Source organism: Bacillus rossius, chromosome 1 (assembly GCF_032445375.1).
Source record: "Bacillus rossius redtenbacheri isolate Brsri chromosome 1, Brsri_v3, whole genome shotgun sequence".
Taxonomy (NCBI): domain Eukaryota; kingdom Metazoa; phylum Arthropoda; class Insecta; order Phasmatodea; family Bacillidae; genus Bacillus; species Bacillus rossius.
Window position 1 is genome coordinate 66,737,566 of NC_086330.1, and position 20,244 is coordinate 66,757,809.

The following is a 20,244-nucleotide window of genomic DNA, read 5'->3' on the forward strand; positions in this document are numbered from 1 at the left end:
ACGTATCAAATCCACAATTACACAATCATCCTAGTCAAGGAACTCTGTTCAGCATGGCCAGAGTTCCTTAACTACGTAGGAAGGAGCCGCGGGTTAACTTTTATCATTCCCATTTCACAGTTATGATTCCAGGGGGTCCGGGTCTCCCCCCCCCCCCCTCCTTTCCAAGGATCTACACCCATGCAGTTTAGCATTACAGCAAGCACCAGTGATACGTTATTGCGGCGGTGGAGTGGTCCGATCACTCGCCTCCTTCCAAGGTGAATTGTGTTCGATTATCGGCTGGGTCGAACCAAGGTTCTTCGCTGGGGGGAATCGTGGCGGACGTTACCGTGAGTCAGTACATTTTCCAGAGGGGCCCCTTTTTTTTCCCCACCACTTATCATGCCTCAATGCCTCTAACCACACTTAAGTCGAAGAGACGTTAAAGACGTAAGGCTTTAATCTGTTCATTCATAATTGCAATGCGTGAAGAACATCCACTCAGTTGAATTAAATGCTTCATATAAACACTGTTTGCAAGATTCAAAAAAAATTAATTCCATTTTAATCCAACGCGTGGTTAGATTTCCTTAAAACTGCATTCATTTGCTTACCATTTAATGTGGAAATAATAAAAAATGTGGAAAAATAACGAACATGCGAGAACTTTAACAAGTACCGAATATTTTATTTAATGTATGAAATAAAATTGAACGTTTAATGCATATTACACTCACCAACACTACGTGCATCAGGTCACTAGTACTTGTAAATTAGTTATAATTATTCCAATAAATACTTTACAGAGTTGTCGTTTAAATGCGAGTGAAGTAGCTCTTTGAAATGAAAACGAAACAAGAAAATAGATTTTACAAGCCAGTAAAAAAATATTTCAATAAAAGAAAAACTTTTTTCACATTTAAAACATCAAAGCCTATCAGTGATAAACAGCTAACACTCGCGCCAGGCATGGGCCAACATTGTCGTAGGCAGAGTTGAGTGGGTATTTTCCCATCCTTAATGAATGACTGGGGATTGGCACAGAGAGGAAAACATTTTGGTAAGTTCAAACTAAAAAAGGACAATTGCATGCAACTCAGTCACTTCTATACTACCAAGTACCACAACAATGTATGCTTTCTAACTAACTGTTTCTCATAATTGAGTTTCATTTTTGACGTGACAAAGTCTAATAAATCGATGAACGCCGGTTGCGTGCACGAAAAAGTGTCCCGTTACGCACATTGTACCGTTTCGCTGTGTCTCGTTACGCTCATTTTATATTGCTCTTTGCTAACCTGAACCTCCTAGGATAGCGAATTATTCCGTGGCGTAATTATATTTTCATGCAAATATATTATTTTTGACTGCATTTTGGTGTTGGGTAAGCTATTTTCATTCACATCATCCTTGAAACACTCCCATTCGTTTCCTACTTTTCCTATCATCGTCCTATCCTTAACAGAATAACACAGATTGGAAGAAGTTAAATAGCAAACATGCATAATAGTTATAGTAAAAATAATCTCTTCGTTAAAGTAATAAACATATTTGAATTAATGAGTGCAAATGAAAATAAATTTATCAATTAAATTGTAGATTTCATTTCACTCCTTCTTTTTATCCATACAAAATAGTGATAATTCAATAAAAATGATTCAATTTCATTCATAAAAGTATGCAATCATTTCATGAATGTTTTGTTATGACGTTGTCACGTTAAACTATCGTCCGTAAACCGACTTTACAGACAAACTTTTTTTTTTTGTATTCCTGAGAGCGTACCCAAATTTTCAACACACTTGAAGATCATCTGTACAGGATCTTAATCTGACTATTCTACAGTACGAAAATTTAAATGTATATTACGAATAATCTTGTACTATTCCGTAAGTTCTGGACACATATGTATACACTACAGTTTATAGGGCCTTTGTATGAAGAAAGAGTTTTTGCAAAGGAAAATAGTTTCTTTTCTTAGTTAGAGTTATGCGGTTACATTAGGAATGAATAAATGTTTAATATGTTATATCATACCACTGAAATTACTTAGTGATTGTATATAGTTAAAGAATAAAATTTAAATCACTTTAATAAATAACAAAGTGCGTTCCAGACATTCTCAACATTTTTAAATTGTAATTTGGCAATTTCTCACAGAAACAATATCACAGAATTCAATTAAATATATATCATGTTAAAACAGTTCAAACTGAAAAACATATTAGAGTAAAAAGTTTCATATACATTTCTTCACTATACAAAATTTTATCAAATATACAAAATTATTTAGATAGAGGGGATGCACTGTACTGTTTCGCACCACTCAGAATCAGATACTGCAGAAACACGTGGCAGCTGCTGTTCGTCATATCCCTATCACTATTAAAGTTAATTACGAAACATGCAGAAAAATACTTAATTACTCAGACACCCATAATTCCAAACGCCATAAGTAATAAAAAAAGTTGTATTAAAAGTGACGAAAAAGTATTACCATAAAAAACAAATTACAACAGTCGTAGATTAAAAAAAAAGCGCAGCCGAGAGTGCATCAAAGGTTCGAGTGCAGACCTGCTCGCGGCTGTTTGAGATGCAAGGTGGTAGTGACATCCGGTTTACTGGAAATGTTTTGATTTGTCTGTAAAAAAAATATATTTTTTTATGTTCATGTTGGTTTTCCACAGTCTTTAAGTGACACCGAGCATCAAAAAAAATATTCCTTTCTTTTTTATCAGGATGATATACGAATAGTTACCACCACTCACAGGTCTTATTCTTTACACTCTTTTAAGCAAATTATATAAATAAAATAAAGGTCCAATCCACAATTTTTTAAAACATAATAAATATATTTCCTACAACAACTCATTCAGAGTTAAATATAGTAATATATATTCAGACCATATTGCATATTTGCTTGCACTTGCACTAGAAAATATTGTTCAAAATATTTCCGTCCGATTCCACATACTAGGCCGCACATTCTTGCATCGCACGTGTCGCTCTACTTGGATGCACACGACAGTCTTTGTTTGCTGTAGAGACTTAAGCATTATATGTGTTTGTGCAGGCCTTTGGCAAACAATGTCCTTCATCCATGTGTCCATTGTATCCTGGGTGCTGATTCTGCTCTAGAAATGGGAGAACCCGGGAATGAAAGAATGCTGTAAGCTCTGAGGCACCAGAACTGGTGGAGTATACGATGGGCTGGCCCTACGGGACCAGTTACCAGTGCGTCTCCTGCGTCCTGGACCGTGGTAGTTACCGTACTAGCTCACGGGCTAACAGACTCTACAAGACTGCAAGTGCATAGGAAATCTAGGCAGTACCCTGTATAATATTTTTGTACTGTTTACAAGGAAATTTCTTGGAAACCCTGTTGCCAACGACATCACCTGTAAAACTATGAGGCAGAGTTTAGTAAAATTGCATGTAGTACGAAGCATTGCCTTGAAAATTTACGAGTTATATCGCTGGCAACAGGGTTTCCAAGGAAAATCCTTTTGAAAGTACAAAATGAATTTTTAGAGTGTAGCTGCGGGACGACCTTTGATGATAGCTGTGAACTCCTCGGTGAGGTTTTCTCTACCGACCCCGGTGAGGACTCGCTCTGACAGTTGGTAGCTCTGACTGCTTAGAGCACGCCCGGAAGGGTCCCCCTCCCCGCTGAAGGATGGACGCGATGAGCGGTGATGCAGCCCCGGCACTAGCCTGGACAGCTGCTGGAGGCTGGATGTACCTCGGCCAGACCACAGCCTCTCTGGGTTGTCTGCTTATAATACTCTTGCAACAGGGTATCCCTTGAGTGAGTCAACCACAGGTTAGACGAATAAGAACGGGGAGTGTGTGGCTGTTATTCCTGGGGTGGGTTTTCCTCAACCTCTCACCGTAACTCATTCCCAAACACCTCCAAGACACGCTGAAATGGCGTATACTTTTCCCCGTGGCTCTAGGGAGCTCGAGCAATCTGGACTAAGTGGTAACGAGAATACATGCTAGTTAAACAAATGCAGGCCTTTCTGTGGATGTTGAACGATCTGTTCATTGTAGAGAATTTTCAAATTTCCTAACTATACTACATTATTATTAAAAATAGGACGCATGTATACTAAATATTTTGCTCCAATTGATTAAAAAAAAGTAAGCTCTATGTGTAGCGATAACTCTTCCTGAAGCATGTTTTTTCCCCCAAAAATTAATGATACATACTAATATATTTTTTGTATTTTTAAAAATTTAATTTTTGTAATAAAAATTTTTAGTCCATTTATTATGAACTGGAAGTATAATGAAATAGATTCGGGGTTAAAGCGCCCGTTACTTAAATAACAGTCGGAAAACGCATCACTGGCGTTCCCAAACAGAAAATCGAATATTCATTCGAGTCCATTACGCAAATGCAAACGACATTGTCGGGAAACGTGTCCAACACACGCGCTCTCCATAAAGTGTCGTTAGCGTACAGTTGCATGCTTCACGAATTTATACTGCCATCAGTTTTGCAAGCGTAAAACGACCGAGTGTCTTTCAAGCATCAACCTTCGCTTATGCAATACACTTTTAAAGTCAGACACTTGTCGAAAATACAAAATTACTATAGTATTTATATTTAATCAATTAGAAAATTCGCATTTATCTTAGTTTGATGACAAAGTGTTCAGTAATAAGAATCTGCTAGCCAAAACTAAGTAATATCTGAAGCATGCAAGTATCTACGTAACACCATTCAAAAGGCGGGAAATTAAAGAAGATATACATAAGGCCGAGTTGAAAATGGTAAAGTTTTAGACAATTTTAATTTACGAAATAGTTCAAAAATACATATTTTCAGGCAGGGTTAGGAATTTTAATATCAGTTCTTTTCACGAAAAAAATGACTAGTTCCCCTCCATTTACAGTATTATCGTACAAAACTAATAAATATTTAAGTGTAAACGTTTTTGCGCAGGTAAGTGGACCACTCGCCCTAGCAACACTGTAGGCTTTCTTAGCTGCGTTGACTTGGCAATTTGATGTCAGTATTTTTAACTCTCCTCGCCACTTCCATAAAAATCGCTCAGGTACATTTTTTGCTCTTTCAGAATGAGCAATTGTTTTTGCAGTCACGATAGGATATGTTTTTTTTTCCCCGACGCACAGTGGGAGATTTGCCCGAAAACGTGGTCAAAATGCAAATCGCTAACTTAAAATCCCGACGAAACTGGCGATGTGGTAGTAATGTTAGATCATCCCTGCATGGGAAACCGGATATGGCAATGAGAAATTCCCATATCCTGAGGTTTCACGGAAAATGACAAGTGAGGGTAGAGTGAGTTGGGTGGACCTAACTATGTTGAAGATAATTCCATGCTGTACTAAAGTGAATGTCGCGGCTGTAAAAATTGATATTTTTAAGTTCTGAAAAATGGATGCAATTCCTGGAGATATGGCGTCTATATCGCTGCCTTATGTTGTTATATATAAAGCTGTAATGTTTTTTTGCTTTATTTTCTAAAGCTACTTTGTGAACATAATGAAAATTTAGTTTTATCATATTACATCGAGGCTTTTATTTAGGTATGCCACATTATGCACCTTTCTTTCGAAATAGAGTGTTTAGTTTATTGTTTTAGTAATACGAATTTACAATAACTAGCTGCTAATATGTGCTACCCTTTGTGTACGATATTTTTTCCTTCATTGCTGCACTGGTGGCGACTCCCTGAGGCTATGGCGGGTCTAAGCCGACCCATCATTGTCGACAATGTGCATAGCCCGTTCAATACCAGATGCCTTTTTTCTTATTCCTTCAAAAGTTTCACTAATTGTCAGTTCATTCTCGACATCGTCATCGATGTATGTTAAAGTCTGGAGAAGTTTACTAGTGGTGGTCTAGCCTTTCAGAAATCTTTGATGAAAACCACATCTAGTGTTGGTATAGTGCGATTTTTTATTGATACGGAATTTTTTACTACTGGTAAGAAACAAATCTAAAGTCCTTCAAAGTTGTTCACTAAGAAGGACAATTCTTTTAGATTTTCCAGCTGTAAAATAACCATTTAATGATGGGTGGGTACACACAAACCCATAAGGAATTTATTAAGTTTATGTCTTGTGTTGTTTTACAATTCAATGATTGTTATCTAATGAGATGAAGAAACTTCCTAAATTAGTTCACGAGACTGTATGGAATGATGGGATGGAAGAAATGGCAACAATTGAGAAATTTGAGCGAAGTTTAACAGCCTAGGTCTTCAGTGCCAGTGACTGTGATTTGGGGTAGAATCGAAGCATGAATGGAATACAACAGTGAAATGGGAAGCACTCCGAGAAAACTAGCTTTTCTAGGGCCAAGTCAGTTACATTTCCCTCCTTAAGAAATTCCGGATTGACCATAACCAAGAATGAATCCCGCGAATAAGACATTATTCCTAAGGGTCTACTGTTGCGAACGCAAATGAGCACTGAACAAAGAACTTGTTAACGAATTCACCAAAAACAACACAATGTAATGAACAATTTTTGACATCTTAATTATGGTATAATTTTTCACTATAACAGAATGGCATAAAAATATCAGTGCATTTTATTACACAATTGTAATTATATTCAACAAAATGGTATTAAAAATTTGTGAATATTATGTTTTTAATATTCCAAATTGTTTTTCATCTATGTTACTCTATTCATACAAAAAATAATCCAAGAAAGGGCTCCATTACTGCAAACCAATTTCCCTCTTTCCCCGATCTGAACATTTTTACCCGCCCAATGATTTTAATAAGTGCATTTGCATTGCAGTCATGCAAAATTTTCATTTTAGGATCAGGAGAAGAAGAACTGGCATATACTAGGAGGGAGCTATTCTTAATGCTGAAGGGCTTCTTAACTTCAGATATAAGAACAAGTCTGGAACACCTACAGAAAGTGTTGTCCAAGAAACGGGGTTGCATTATAACAATACCTGCGAGTGCAAGGCCTGCTTTGTCCACGTTTTTTTCTAAGCTAAACACTAAATGTAAAGAATATTCAAGAAACATTGACTATTTTCTGAATAAAAATTAAGCATGGCTCAGCAAGAACATTTGTATTCCGGTAAGTAATCCCAGTTCTGGAGAGTCGGCAAAGAAACGTGGATGCCCTTCCGTGAAATTTTGTTCAAGTAGTGAACGAACGAAACGAAGGAGAACAGGGCAACTACGTACAAATGTAGACATGTCGATGTTGTCTTATGCCACTCAGATGAGCCTTCGTTCATCTGGTAATATAGATACTGCCAAAATAGTAAAAGACATAACCACAACTACCCCAACAAGAGCTTCGAAATATCGGAAGCGTTATATAGTATGCAAGTCAAGAAGACAATATCTGCAGATGAGGCTTTGTCTACAATAATTGAAGCTAAATTGAGTAGGCATCAATACAGTGTAATTAGATCAACAGCGCGAAAACACAACTGCAAATTGTATCCCAGTTATGAAGCAGTAAGGGAAGCGAAATCGAGGTGTTGTGCACCTCGTACGAGTATCACAGTTACTGAGAAAAGTGCAGAAGTGAAGTTTCAAAGTCTGTTAGATCACACCTGTCAACGTATTTTACTAGTCAAAGAAGAAGTGATACAAAGTTTACATCCCGACGATGTGCGTGCATTAAGTTTAATTTGTAAATGGGAATGTGATGGGAGCTCGGGACACAGTGAGTACAAGCAAAGATTCAACAACGATTCTGATTCGGATGAAAATGGGTTCTTAATGTCTTTTGTACCATTGCAACTTGTTTCTTCTGAACTGAAATCTCGGGACGAAATTGTTACATGGAAGAATCCGAGGCCTTCATCTCCCAGGTTTTGTAGGCCAATCAGACTGCAGTTTCTCCATGAAAACACTGAATGCATTGTAAGAGAAAAAAAACTATATCGAGCAGCAAATTAAATCACTTGTTCCACTGACTGTAACAATAAATGGGAATGAGATATCTGTTACATAGAAAAATGTTATTTACCATGATGAGCAATTTTCAATAAAATTACAAACATTTAATATGCATATTATAGACCACAAATTATATGTATTTTTTGTTATTTTAGCCTCTATAAGATGAACCGCCATTAACTAATTGATTTTAACATTAAATTCGTAATCAGCGACCTCTAAAACCCCTTTAATGAAGTTTGTATGAAATAACATTGGTTTTTGTATTTTTGACCACGTTTTCGGGCAAATCTCCCACTGTGCGACGGTTGAGTTGGAACTGCTTATTCGGATCAGGCCAATTCATCTTGTAAACACGCGACCCTGTGGGTAGTAGGCCTAGATACATCGACTTTACGGCCCCATTTTGTTGACGCCGAGGATTCCTCCACGACACACGATCTTTTCAATATTGTCGCGCCATGATCGTTCCAGCGGGCGTTAGGGTGGCCACGTGAGGGGGAGGTGTGCGTAGTAATTAGGTGCGACGTAATGGGACCAGGAGTATCGATTCGAGGGCCTGAGCGCCTGCGAAGCATTTCGCGGTCCCGGCTTTCAGAGGAGACACCGACGAAGAGCGGCACAGAATGCAACATGGGCATTCTGGTGTAGACGTTTTTATTTTAACACCAGTGTTATTCGTTTACTTTTTATGACATAGAGAATCCTTCAGAACAATGGAATTAGGAATAGCTAGGAGACAGCATGATGTGACGTGGTTGAAGTCACTTTTTAATCGCGCTTTTGCCGTTACTGTTCCACCCAAAACATTGAGGAAATGGTGCTTGCCACGTCTAATTTACAAGTTTTAATTAGAATTTCCGTCGTTTGGCCCAATTAATTGTTGATGTTTTTTTGAAGTTAGAAACGGAAAACAAAGTTCGCGTTTGTGAGCACCTAGAAAGTCTTAAAAATTCCGTTAACCGGCCCTTTAGTGTTTACATTATTATTTAAAGGCAGCTGCAAGTAAATGCCATAACATTAAAATAAAAGTATGTTTGTTGGCTTGCGAAAAAATACTGGATAAAATCTGCTCTTTGCATTTAGCGGTGGACTAAGAAGTGTCAGGCCTCTTAACTAGATTTTGGAAAAGAATAATCGGTATTTTTATATGTTAAGTTGTCTATAGATTAAATTAATTTTAAACACTTCCAATTTTTTTGAAAATCATTTGCGGTTAAATGTAATTTTTATTCGAGTATTAAAAAAAACCGTTTTACTTATAAACATGGGAATGATTTTTACTTTTATTCATAATCCTTGGAAATAGTTAACACACACTGTAAGAAATGTTTGATATTGTTACGAACACGAGATACCAGACCACGATGCCAGGATCGGAGCTGACAGGCGGCCCTGCACGGTGACTGGCGTCACGCGCCGTGTCACATGCCGTCCACTGACGTAAGGCATGCCACGCGCGCCTGGCTGGATTACAAGGGTCCTCGCTACCCTCTCCCCCCTCCACCCAACCGCATCATCCTTCCTTGGGGCTATTTTCTATCTTTGAGCGGCCTTGGGAATTCCGCAAGACACCGCGCGGAGTGGCGTGAATGAGCACCACCTTTCTCGGTGTTTCGGGCATCCGGTCAGTCCGGGATGACGCGACTCGTTACAGCCACTCTCGTCGGTTCGAGAGGGCGCCTCAGGTTCTTAAGCGGCGACGCCAGCCTCCGCGGAGTCCCGCGACCCAATCCCGCGACGAGTTCCGAGCGAGTTCCGGGCAAGTGAAGGGAAGTGCGACATCGGCGAAGAGAGTGAGACCCCCCTCGAGAGTGGTGCGACGCGGAGCGACAATATCGAGAGAATGCGATCGAGTGGCACGAGACTGTATGTGTGCAAAGAGGTGCGTGGTAAGGGGTGAACCACTGTTGAGCCTAGCTTCAGTGAGGAGTGTGAATTGTGAAACTAGGCAGACACTTACTGACTTGCGAATAAACATTCTTCAAGTGTCAGTAATTGTTGATCGGACATTTTTAAAGTGCAATTATTTATTATATTGTAATTATTAAAACTGTAATAAAACTTTATTGAAAAACGTATTTGGGCTATCCCTTACGAACCCAGTTCTCCCCCAAAAAAAGGTCGTAACAGTATTATTTATAAACACTTAATGGCAGTTTTAATACTAAAACGAAATTCTGGGAAATATACCATACAATAATTATCTGTTAGCCTGTTCATTTAACCCTCCTTAAAAAAATGTTGGAGAGATACTTTTGATCTGCAGCGGACGTTTCCATCTGTGAAGACCGGGCGCGTGCCATCCTCCTTCCCCTCCCCACCTTCACCAATGTGTTGTGACATCACGTTGTTTTATACTCCTTCTTTTCCCCTCCTGTGTCTCTGCTCTTGCGCACTGACTTGATCTTAGGGTTCATTGTGGGTTGCGCTATGGTACTGGGGCCACTTCTTGTTAGGTCCTTCATGTTTTAGGTTATGCTTGTGTGACCCATGGCAGCGGGAACGATGACTTGGCATGACCATTACGTGGGTGAGTATCGTTCTTCTGTTGAGTGCTGGGTGCATGAAGGCTGCCCACATAGCATGCAACAGTAGTAACTTATTTAAAAGTAATATTTATCTACGCGCGTTATGACAAATATAATGAGAGTGTTTTTTTACAATGTGCGCGCACCATGCAACGAACTTTTCTCAGGCTGAAAAAAGGATACATTCGAAAAACCTACATACAAATAAAGGTTACAGAAAAATAAAAATTATTTATGTGTTTTTTAATCTTATACATTTGTGATTGATATTGAAAACTAATTCATATAATTCAAAACATTTATTTTTTGTGAATATTACTGATATAAATTGTGTTTATAAATTTTTTCAAGTGCATTTATATAAGTGAGTTTATGTTATTGTATGTATAATTAATTTGCATTATAAACTACAAATTATAACCTCATTTTTTATAAATAATAAATAATAAATTTAATAAATTAGACTTAACACACAGTAAGTTTACTGATTTTCTTTATTAATTTAAATTTATCTCAATTATTTTGCTAAATTAAAAAATTAATTATATAAATGTGTTAATATTAACATTGAATCCTGATTAATTATTGATTTTTTTTAATCAGATTGAATTTATAATTTACCAACCGTATTTATCATCACTCCAGTCCTTTAATTAATTTATTTTTAAATATTATTTACACGCAAAGTTCAAGTTAATTTTTAAATAAGCCATATTAGTATAACTTCTAATGCGCAAACATCAGTACACACATCCATTTTTTTTAAATATATTTTTGGCGCCTCCCTCCATATTACGTCTAGTTTAATTTCGTTCTGCCGATGACCCTTTACGTGCCTTCTCTTTTCTTAAGCTTTCGTTTTGAATGGCCATGCCGAATGTGGGCGTGTCCCGAGTGCCTGGAGTTGCTTAAAATTTTATATTCTCTTATGCCATCCTTGTAAGGCTGCTTATCTGCTTTGCCCGTTTATGACACTGCCGTTTGATATATTTTTTATTTCTCTGCAGTTTGCAAACATGTTTTGTGCCTTTGAGATATCTGGTGTTTCTACATTAGCCACGTTTTTCCGTGACGTAGTGATGTGCCTAACTTGTTTTCCTGATAACGTCATTGTGGGTTATCACCCTCGTTAATGATTTCCATGTGCCTATTTGGTTGTATTATTGCTATTAGTGATAAATGTCATTTTTATATTGTGTATTTTATTGATTTCATTGTGTGTCTGGAATATTTAGTGTTGGGTTTTATTAATTGACTCTGGCCTGCTCTATTGTCATAACTATTAAGCACTATTACCATTGTGCTTAATTTTTGTTAGTGAATATTGGCGTTAAGTTTTTCCGAATGTCACACTGGCTGGACATGGCATTGTGATTGTGCAATATTTGTAACATGTTTACTCCCAAGCATGACGATCCAGCACGTATGTTGTATTTATGTTATGCTTTGCTACGGGTAATGTTAGGATAGTTTTGTGTCCTTTTGGCAACATGACAACGTAATTTTTTTTCATGGGACTATGTTACTTTCAGGCATCTTTTTAGCATAGATTTTCATGGATATTAAGCGTTGATTTAATGTAAGAACCTATTTATTTCGCGTGAGACTGTTACATAAGTTAGCCGCGTGTTTTCGCTTGATGTGGCTGTTGCTGAATAAACATTTTTTAAATATATGTACGAATGTTAAAGTATAATGTGTCTGGCCTGAGTTCTGACATTACTTTGCTTATTGTCGTTGGCTACGATGATGATCGTAATTTTCAATTAATTTTGACATTGAATAAAAAAACATTTTTCGCATTTTGCCGTTTGAAACCGCTTTGCCAATGTCATTTTTCCAGCACCCTCCAACCCTCTGATCCCGTACCATAACGGGCACTGCTTGCTTTGTGATTGGTTTTGGCGCGTGTGAGTGGGCTGCTCGGATATCTGGACCCAGGAGGATGCGGATCAATGGAATATTATCCATACAATTGATCAGTTAATAACTTACATTAAATATTTAAGAATGTTAACTATATTTTCGTTTCTACTTTGTTTTATTGTAGCGAAATTAAAGCATTATTTTCAGTGCCCTAAGGACCTTCACCCTTTTTCCAGTTCACCGATGCATGTTTAACTGCCACGAAGTTGTTTTAACCATACCTCGATGTTGCTCACTTAAATTCGTTTTTTTTTGTCCGTTCGGTAACAGCTAGCTGTTCACCACACGATTCATTCCTTTTGACAAGCCATCCGTAATGCTATAATAATGCAGCAAGGAAACATGAATCGAAAACTTAGTTCTAATTTATTTAAAAGCACTTTTTATAAGGAATGGCTTTACCGTAAAGTGAACCCACATAGGTGCGGATCTGACTCGTATTTACGGGTCGGTAAACTTGGCTCTTGAGATCGACATGTTTTTTTTTTTTTTTTTTTTTTTTACCACGCTCGATAAGAACACGTTCCAAACTTTGATCGTAAATACAAGCATTGAAAATGAGTACGTCGAAGCAAGTTGCAGCTGCAGTGCTCGTACTAGACGAGGTGTGTTAGCGAGGAGGAAAAAAACTATATTTACTTGTGGGCTGAGTAGTTACAACAAAGATCAAGATAAAAACCTTTAAATTAAAGTATCTCTAATAGAGTTGACATTCAGGCCTGATGACTACAAAAATTATTCAAGAATGACTAACGAGTATAAGAAATAAGTAATTTCTAAACAATTTTTTTTATCTGTGCTGAATAAAAGCAAGTTAAAGCACTGTCACGCATCATCTGCTATAGCACCACCTAATTGCATCAAATGTTCATTCTGAAGGATGGCAGAATTCAGTCAGCTTTTTTCATAACTAGTTTCAATTTGGCATCGAGAAAGTTTTCCCGTGTAAATTGCATGTGCGTAAGACCAGGCTTCATTTTACTTTGCCCCATTCGAAAAAAAAATTGTACTACGAATCTGCAACAAACCTGTAATCGACAAAATTCGTCAGCAAATCCTACCGGAAAGTTAGGGCACGTAACCACCTTCGACCTGGCAGCCGACATGTCTCCTTATCCACAAATTCACACAAACTGCGTTCAGTGCCTGGCGCATTGGAACCCGAGCCAGATGCGATTCCAGAGCCACGGGTTTTCTGGGTGACTGAGGGGTCCCGGAACGATGTGGCATCAGCAGCACTTATAAGGCCAAAGGGCTAAGGACACAGTTCTCCGTCTGGTTAGCTGAGGGAGCTAAGGGATCTTGGTGGTGATATTGAATATTTGACGATGCTGGGATGAGTGGCCTCAGCCTCTCGTCTTTACCGAGGCGCTAGCGCCTTTCCCGATTACGTAAACGGCGTGTCCTTTTCCGAGCTCATGGGGCCCCCAGGGCGGTAGGGCTAACGCTGAGAGCGCAGGATTGGCAAATAAAAGGGGGATAAATCTCTTTCTTGGTCTGTGTCTATGTTTTATATTCCTGCCAAAACCAAGCCGGACTGGCGAGCATGACTCGTACGCGTATGGGCAGCGCAATCCCATTGCAGAAGCATAACAATGAAACTTAAACTCAGTCATACGTATTTATCTGAACCCCAGGCTAACGTTCATTCTGGAACCGCTATATGGAACACCGTGCGATATAATAAGTAGAGACATGCCCATTTCGGGAAATTATTTGGTTACAGTCTAAATTACAAGTCTTAGTGCACTGAATGATAAACGTCATTTGGCACACAGGTTACTTGGCACGCCTTCAATGACTATATGCCACAACTTAAAAACCATCCATGTGAATCGTGTTGGTCCAGGAGAGAAATTAAAATATCAATCATGTGAACTTTTTGAATTCTTAACTTGTACAAGAAAAAAGTAATTATTTTGAAGGTCTTTAATAATAATAATAGTGGATCCATTTAATATCCACGTCCTAATATTCTGTTTCTTCTAACAACAACAATAGTATTATACTCAATTATTTTCAAAATGTTGTGTGGTATTTAAGTGTCATCTCTATGTTTTGTTTGAAAGTTTAAAATACGTGGGGACTGGAAAAATTCGCAGGTCACTGGTTCATTGGTTTCTCACTCGAGAGTTTTCTTAACTGCGTTTATACAGATTCAATATTTCTCTGTTTAAATGTTTCTCATTGGCTCTGATTGCTCCAAACTAACAGTAGGTCAGTCTCAGCAGCAGATCAATGGCAAACATTATTGGATCTTAGCTTCGGGAAGGGGAAAAAGACGTTCATTTTCCTTTTTTTGTCATTTAAAGTATTTTTTTTTTTGCCACTGTTGCGTTTCTGGAACATGTGTATTTTAAAGCTATTTTCTTTGTCACATATTAGATAAGTAAACTGCCCTTAGTCAGTAAATGTTTTTTTTTCTTAATATTTATCAATACGCAAACCTGCGAAATAATATTCCGACATTAGAAAAACAAGAATGTAAATTTTTTGAAATACTTTCACACTTTTTTGAAGGTTAAGATAGTTGTAATAGATATTGGTGAAAATCGTATTTTGTGTGTGCTTCAACACATTTCTCAAATGTTGTGGATACAAATGTGGCAATGGAGCATGTAGTTTTTGTAAGTGAAATAATAGTTTTAGTGGCATGACTGTCAGATGCAGTAGTCTTGCGTTAGTTTCTCTCACAGTCTCTTAGCTATATTTTCACTGCGGAATACATGTCACAAGTTGTTTGGGCTCTGCAGGACCCTAGTTTAATGGAATAAAATTATTGTAATTATTGTAATTCTTTTAAAATTTTACTATTCCTCAGTGAAATATAAACTTTACTAATAACAGAAATTCATATTAATTGATCACCACAAGTAATCTGCATCATCCTTTGATTTCTGAGGACACTTTACCTAACTCTTTCCTTGCATAGTATTTAAAAATTTGGAAAGGCAGAATTAAGAAATTCTTAACCTTATATTTTCTTGCTACATAACTAAGCTCATTAATGTGAATTTAGCTAATGAATACAATGCGAAAATGAGCTGAAACAAACCTCGAAATATAAAGAATAAAATAACGACATAAGCCATCTAAAATATGGAACCAAATTGTTCATTGTGCAAAAGGGCATAAAATTGGCATGAATGAAAATAACAACGAACTATTACTTTAAAAAAATGTACATGATGCACATTGCTTTCACGTTTTATTTCTCTTTACAAAATGGATGTACCTACATTTTTCACTAGAAACTAGTTAAATGAGTGTCAGCAGAATGACCTTGGTCAAAAACCTACTAATGTAAGTAGCGTGTTCTAGCGTAATTATAGACAAGTTTATTTAGAATTCCTGTCATGTGTGTTTTATCTTAGAAAATTTCTTTAAATAAGCAATTGTTGTAGATAAATAACACTTTTATTAATTAAGGGATATGAATAGTTAGGTTACAGTTGCTCTATTACAAACATTCGCCACCTATTAATATGAAAACACTTTGCAAACAAGTTCAGTAGTTTATTTTTTACAGTTGTGTTTCAGACACCCTACAGAACAACCGACGAGCTAGTTAAATTGTAAAAAAACATATATGTGATTTTTAGGTTTTTTGTAGCAGCAAACAAACCGTGCTTTAGTGTGTTCACCGCAAATATTTAACAACCACTTTCAAACCGAAGCCACGTGTTGATCTAGTGCCCTGTAATCTATGACCTCATGTCAATTAAAAGTGGTTTTGTCAATCTACATAATTAGTTTTGCAGTTACTTAGTCGTTGTAAATTTACTCTGACAAATAGTATGCAATTTTAAAATGGCGTGTGTATGTATATATATATATATATATTCATGGTGTACTGATAAAAAAATGGCATTGAATTACTTAACAGTTGTTGTATGTGTGAATTCACATTTAATATATTCAATTTAAAATGTGCATTTTGGTTTTCAAACCGAATCTCGAAGACAATTTAGTAATCGTTAAAATGTATGTAAAATAGGAGATCCTTTTTTTTTTGTAAATTACAGGACAAAAATTTAAAATTAATTATCCTTTGCAAATTCAATTTTATTTTTTTTATATAGATGAAAATCTAGGTATTCAAAAGCAGGTGAACTATTTAAAACTACCAGTTAATTATTTTTTCGCCAACAACGGATGTGCTTTGCACGACAAGCATGCGAAGTAAATATTTCCACTATTTACACGGAACTCAATCCAGGATTAACTAACCAGTTTATTGTTATTTGGAGAACGTACCTGAATAATTCAGGAATCCCACGCCACTGACCTTTATTTAATTAACCTTAATTATAATTTCCAGTTTCTTATTGTCCGGTGCAGCATTCTGACCACGATTGCGTTCTTCCGAATAAGGGCAAAGGATAACGTCAAACAACCTTTTGACATGAAAGCAAATAAAAAAAACAATATCCAATAAGCGCATCGATAACGGAAAGCAAACTTCAATACTATTAAAATACTATTCGGAAATATAATTTTGTTATTAATTTAATAAGCAGCGAAACTTAGGTAACGTTCCAGTAACGGACCATACTTACTATTAAATATATTTGAAATCAACTAACATTAAGTGCCAGTTTATATTTTATTAACTTGGTGCATTCAAGGCAGATTTTTTTTAGCACAGTAAATTAATGAGCGAGAATAAGGCACTTAGAGAAGCAAATAAAAAATAAATAACGGTATTTAAAAAATTTCCCACGAAGATTAAATTTCTATTCAACATAATTAATTCAAATGATTTTTTTTACGTCAAGTCTAATGATTTTCTCAAACCAGTAGTAATAAAAATTGAAAATTTAACACATACACACACTTCAAAAAGCTTGAATTTAGAATTAAATGGCCAGACGCAAGGTATTATTTTATAAAAAATAATAACTAAGAGTTTTATTTCATTCTTTTGCAGTTCCTCCCAAAATTATTAACAGACAATTATGTTACTTTTTTTCGTTTAGAAAAGAATAATTTCGAACGGGAGTTTTTAACACTTTAAACACATTGCATTGTTTGACTGCCGAGCTTAAATGATAATCATTTATTTTTGTTTCTGTATTAAATTTTATGTAAATCAACTTTTATTCCATCTAAGGCCAGAATACTTGATTTTTTCCTTCTAGTTGTATACTACAAAATATATTTCAGAATAGTCGGCAAACGTGTCCACTACGAACAAAGTGTATTTGACATAACACTAAAAGAGAATATATTAATAGGAGAATTATAAATATATGCGTGTCATATACCTAATGTCACAAGCATGATTTGTAGCGGATCGTATCACGTACGAGAATAGCCCCGAAAAGGGTCTAACGTGTGCAGATCGTTTTACCTAAAGTTTTAAATCAGAAATCAACATACTTGTGATCGCTTACACGTACACAATGTCCACAGTTATTCGTCCTTTCTGCCGGTTGGTTGTAGAGAAGAAGGAAGAAACAAAAACAATTTGAAGAGAAGGTGGAAAGGGATAAGCCGGTTTGTCACAGTCCCTTCAATCTCAGGCGAACGGACGTTCAATAAAATCGATGTGCGGGAAGCTCGGTGCTCAGGATCAGGCGGAGACCACGGCCGCGCTCATATTTCACGGACCGAAGGCCGGCAGCTCATAGGTCGCGCCCAGCTGAGCTCGTGCGAGGCAGATAAGCCCGACGCGGTGCTCAAACTGCCGGGTAAGGATTTACGAGTGCCGAAACAACGCAGCCTCCACGCTGTATTTAAAGGCTTCCAGGCGTGCTCCTCTTTTGTGATGTGTCCCGAAGCAAGGCTAGGCCGCGACCGAACAGCTCACATACATGTGGCCTGCAACTTGAGGGCGAGGGATGGTAATCGAAAGACGTCATTTGTGTTTCAAAATTTTTAATTTTTGTTTTACTTCCAATATTGAAAAATAGCCTTCGATAAGGCTTCATCGGATGACGAAGCAAAAATAACTGCTGCTCACAATAAAGCGATGGAAAAATCAATATCTAGGGCACACTATGAGAGGTGAGCTACTGCAACTAATCACTGAAGGGAAGTTACAATGGAAATGTTCTGTGGTGAGAAGGAGGAATTCGTGACCTAAGGACATTCGAAGGTGGAATAATTGCACGCCAGAAGAAGCTTCCCATGCTGCAACATCACGTCCAGAGCTGGCTTCGTGGTCCGCCAGCCTCCATTTTGAGAAGGCGCCTTAAGAAGAACAAAGATGATATAAATAAAATATATTTTTGAACAATCTTACATATTGTGTTTATTTATAATAATGTTACAGTTGTAATCATTCCCAAGATATAATTTAATAGTAAACGCTAATGACTTTACATAAGACAGTTTTTTTTCAGTCATTCCGGTAAATAATATACCTACTATGCTTAAACAAGGACAAATTTGAAAAAAAAAATTGGTTGTCTGTAAAGTAGGTTTACGGACGATATTTAACGTGACGTCATAACAAAACATTGATGAAATGATTGCATACTTTTATGAATAAAATTGAATAATTTTTATTGAATTATCACTATTTTGTATGGATACAAAGAAGGAGTAAAATGAAATCTACAACTTAATTGATAAATTTACTTTTATTTGCACTCATTAATTCAAATATGTTTATTACTTTAACGAAGAGATTATTTTAACTATAACTTTTATACATGTTTGCTATTTAACTTCTTCCAATCTGTGTTATTCTGTTAAAGATAGGACGATGATAGCAAAAGTAGGAAAAGAATGGGAGTGTTTCAAGTTTAATGTGGCTCGAAAAAGTCAAATCTATGGTTGTTCCAATCGAGTGGAAGATAGATAGATGCGGCGCAAGCGTACAATGAGCGTTACATGGACACAGCGTAACGGGAAAATGTGCGTAACGGAACACTTTTTCGTGCGTGCAGCCGGCTTTCATCGATTTATTAGACGTTGTCACGTCAAAAACAAATATACGGTTGTAACAAAAATTACGTTATGGTCTCCCATTAACCATCATTGCCCCCCCCACCCCCCGGCCACCCCCCTCACACACACACACACATGCAATACCATGGTCTGACTCGCCGTGTTAAGTAGTAGGCCTATTTAGTTTTCTTCTCATTACTTTTATTTAAGGGCTTTTACTATGAATTCATCATGAATGCTACCTCGCATTTTATGTAAGCTTGCAATTTTTATCAACTTTTTAAAGTGTTTCTAAATAACGGTAAATAGTTAGGCAGTTGTTGATTTATACGAGTACTTTTGTGATGTTATACAGCTCGCTTGTAACATTTATTAAATATATTAAAAAATAAAAAAGCGCATTATAGCCATTGTTATACATTTAATAAAACAGTCCCTAAATGTTTAGAAATATAAGAGCATAATATAACCAAGATGGGTGTAAGACAGAGCCTTAAGATTTGGCTTTACCAGCTGGTTGGAGATTGTTTTCATTTGTTGCATTTTTTAATATTGAAATACATGCACAGTGAAATTGTAGAAGTAACATTTTATGTTTTACCAGATGCGGAAAACCAGAAAATCAACTCCTTTGAAGAAGCCATGAAGCAAATATTAAGGTAATATTTTTATTGTAAAAATCTGACTAACAATTTTACCAATACCAGGTAATACTTAGCATATATCTGGTGACTCAATTTCGTTAGAGGATTCAAAAAAGTGCTTATATAGGTGCAGTTTGATTCATACATAATTCGTCCAACAAAGTTCCGCTGCAGTTGAAAAAGTAATGCATACAACCTAATGTGAAAACACATTCTAAGGCTGTTTTACACCTTTGAAGTTGTGTTTGAACACTGAGACCTTTGGAATAATGCTAAATTAAACAAAGCTCTACAACCACTGCAAAACTTGTCGCTCTCTATAATGATGTCATTTAAATAAAAATGTAGACT

At 36.7% G+C, this 20,244-nt stretch overlaps 2 protein-coding genes across 13 annotated transcripts in view; one reads left to right on the top strand and one right to left on the bottom strand.

Annotated features, from left to right (window-relative positions):
- The window catches only part of LOC134536959 (gonadotropin-releasing hormone receptor), a 684,534-nt gene that overhangs the window by 401,063 nt on the left and 263,227 nt on the right, over positions 1 to 20,244 (bottom strand). The window lies entirely within an intron of this gene.
- LOC134536980 (uncharacterized) overlaps positions 1 to 20,244 on the top strand; it is a 579,850-nt gene that overhangs the window by 247,808 nt on the left and 311,798 nt on the right. For 8 of the 10 annotated variants that reach the window (XR_010075911.1, XR_010075909.1, XR_010075912.1 and 5 more), the window contains one exon: positions 19,854 to 19,908. The exons of the other annotated variants lie outside the window; for them this stretch is intronic. Coding sequence is in view for 3 of the 8 variants with exons in the window: in XM_063377118.1 (XP_063233188.1) it covers positions 19,854 to 19,908 (55 nt within the window). In the remaining 5 variants the exon portion in view is untranslated. The remainder of the gene's footprint in view (positions 1 to 19,853; positions 19,909 to 20,244) is intronic. 10 annotated transcript variants of the gene reach the window in all.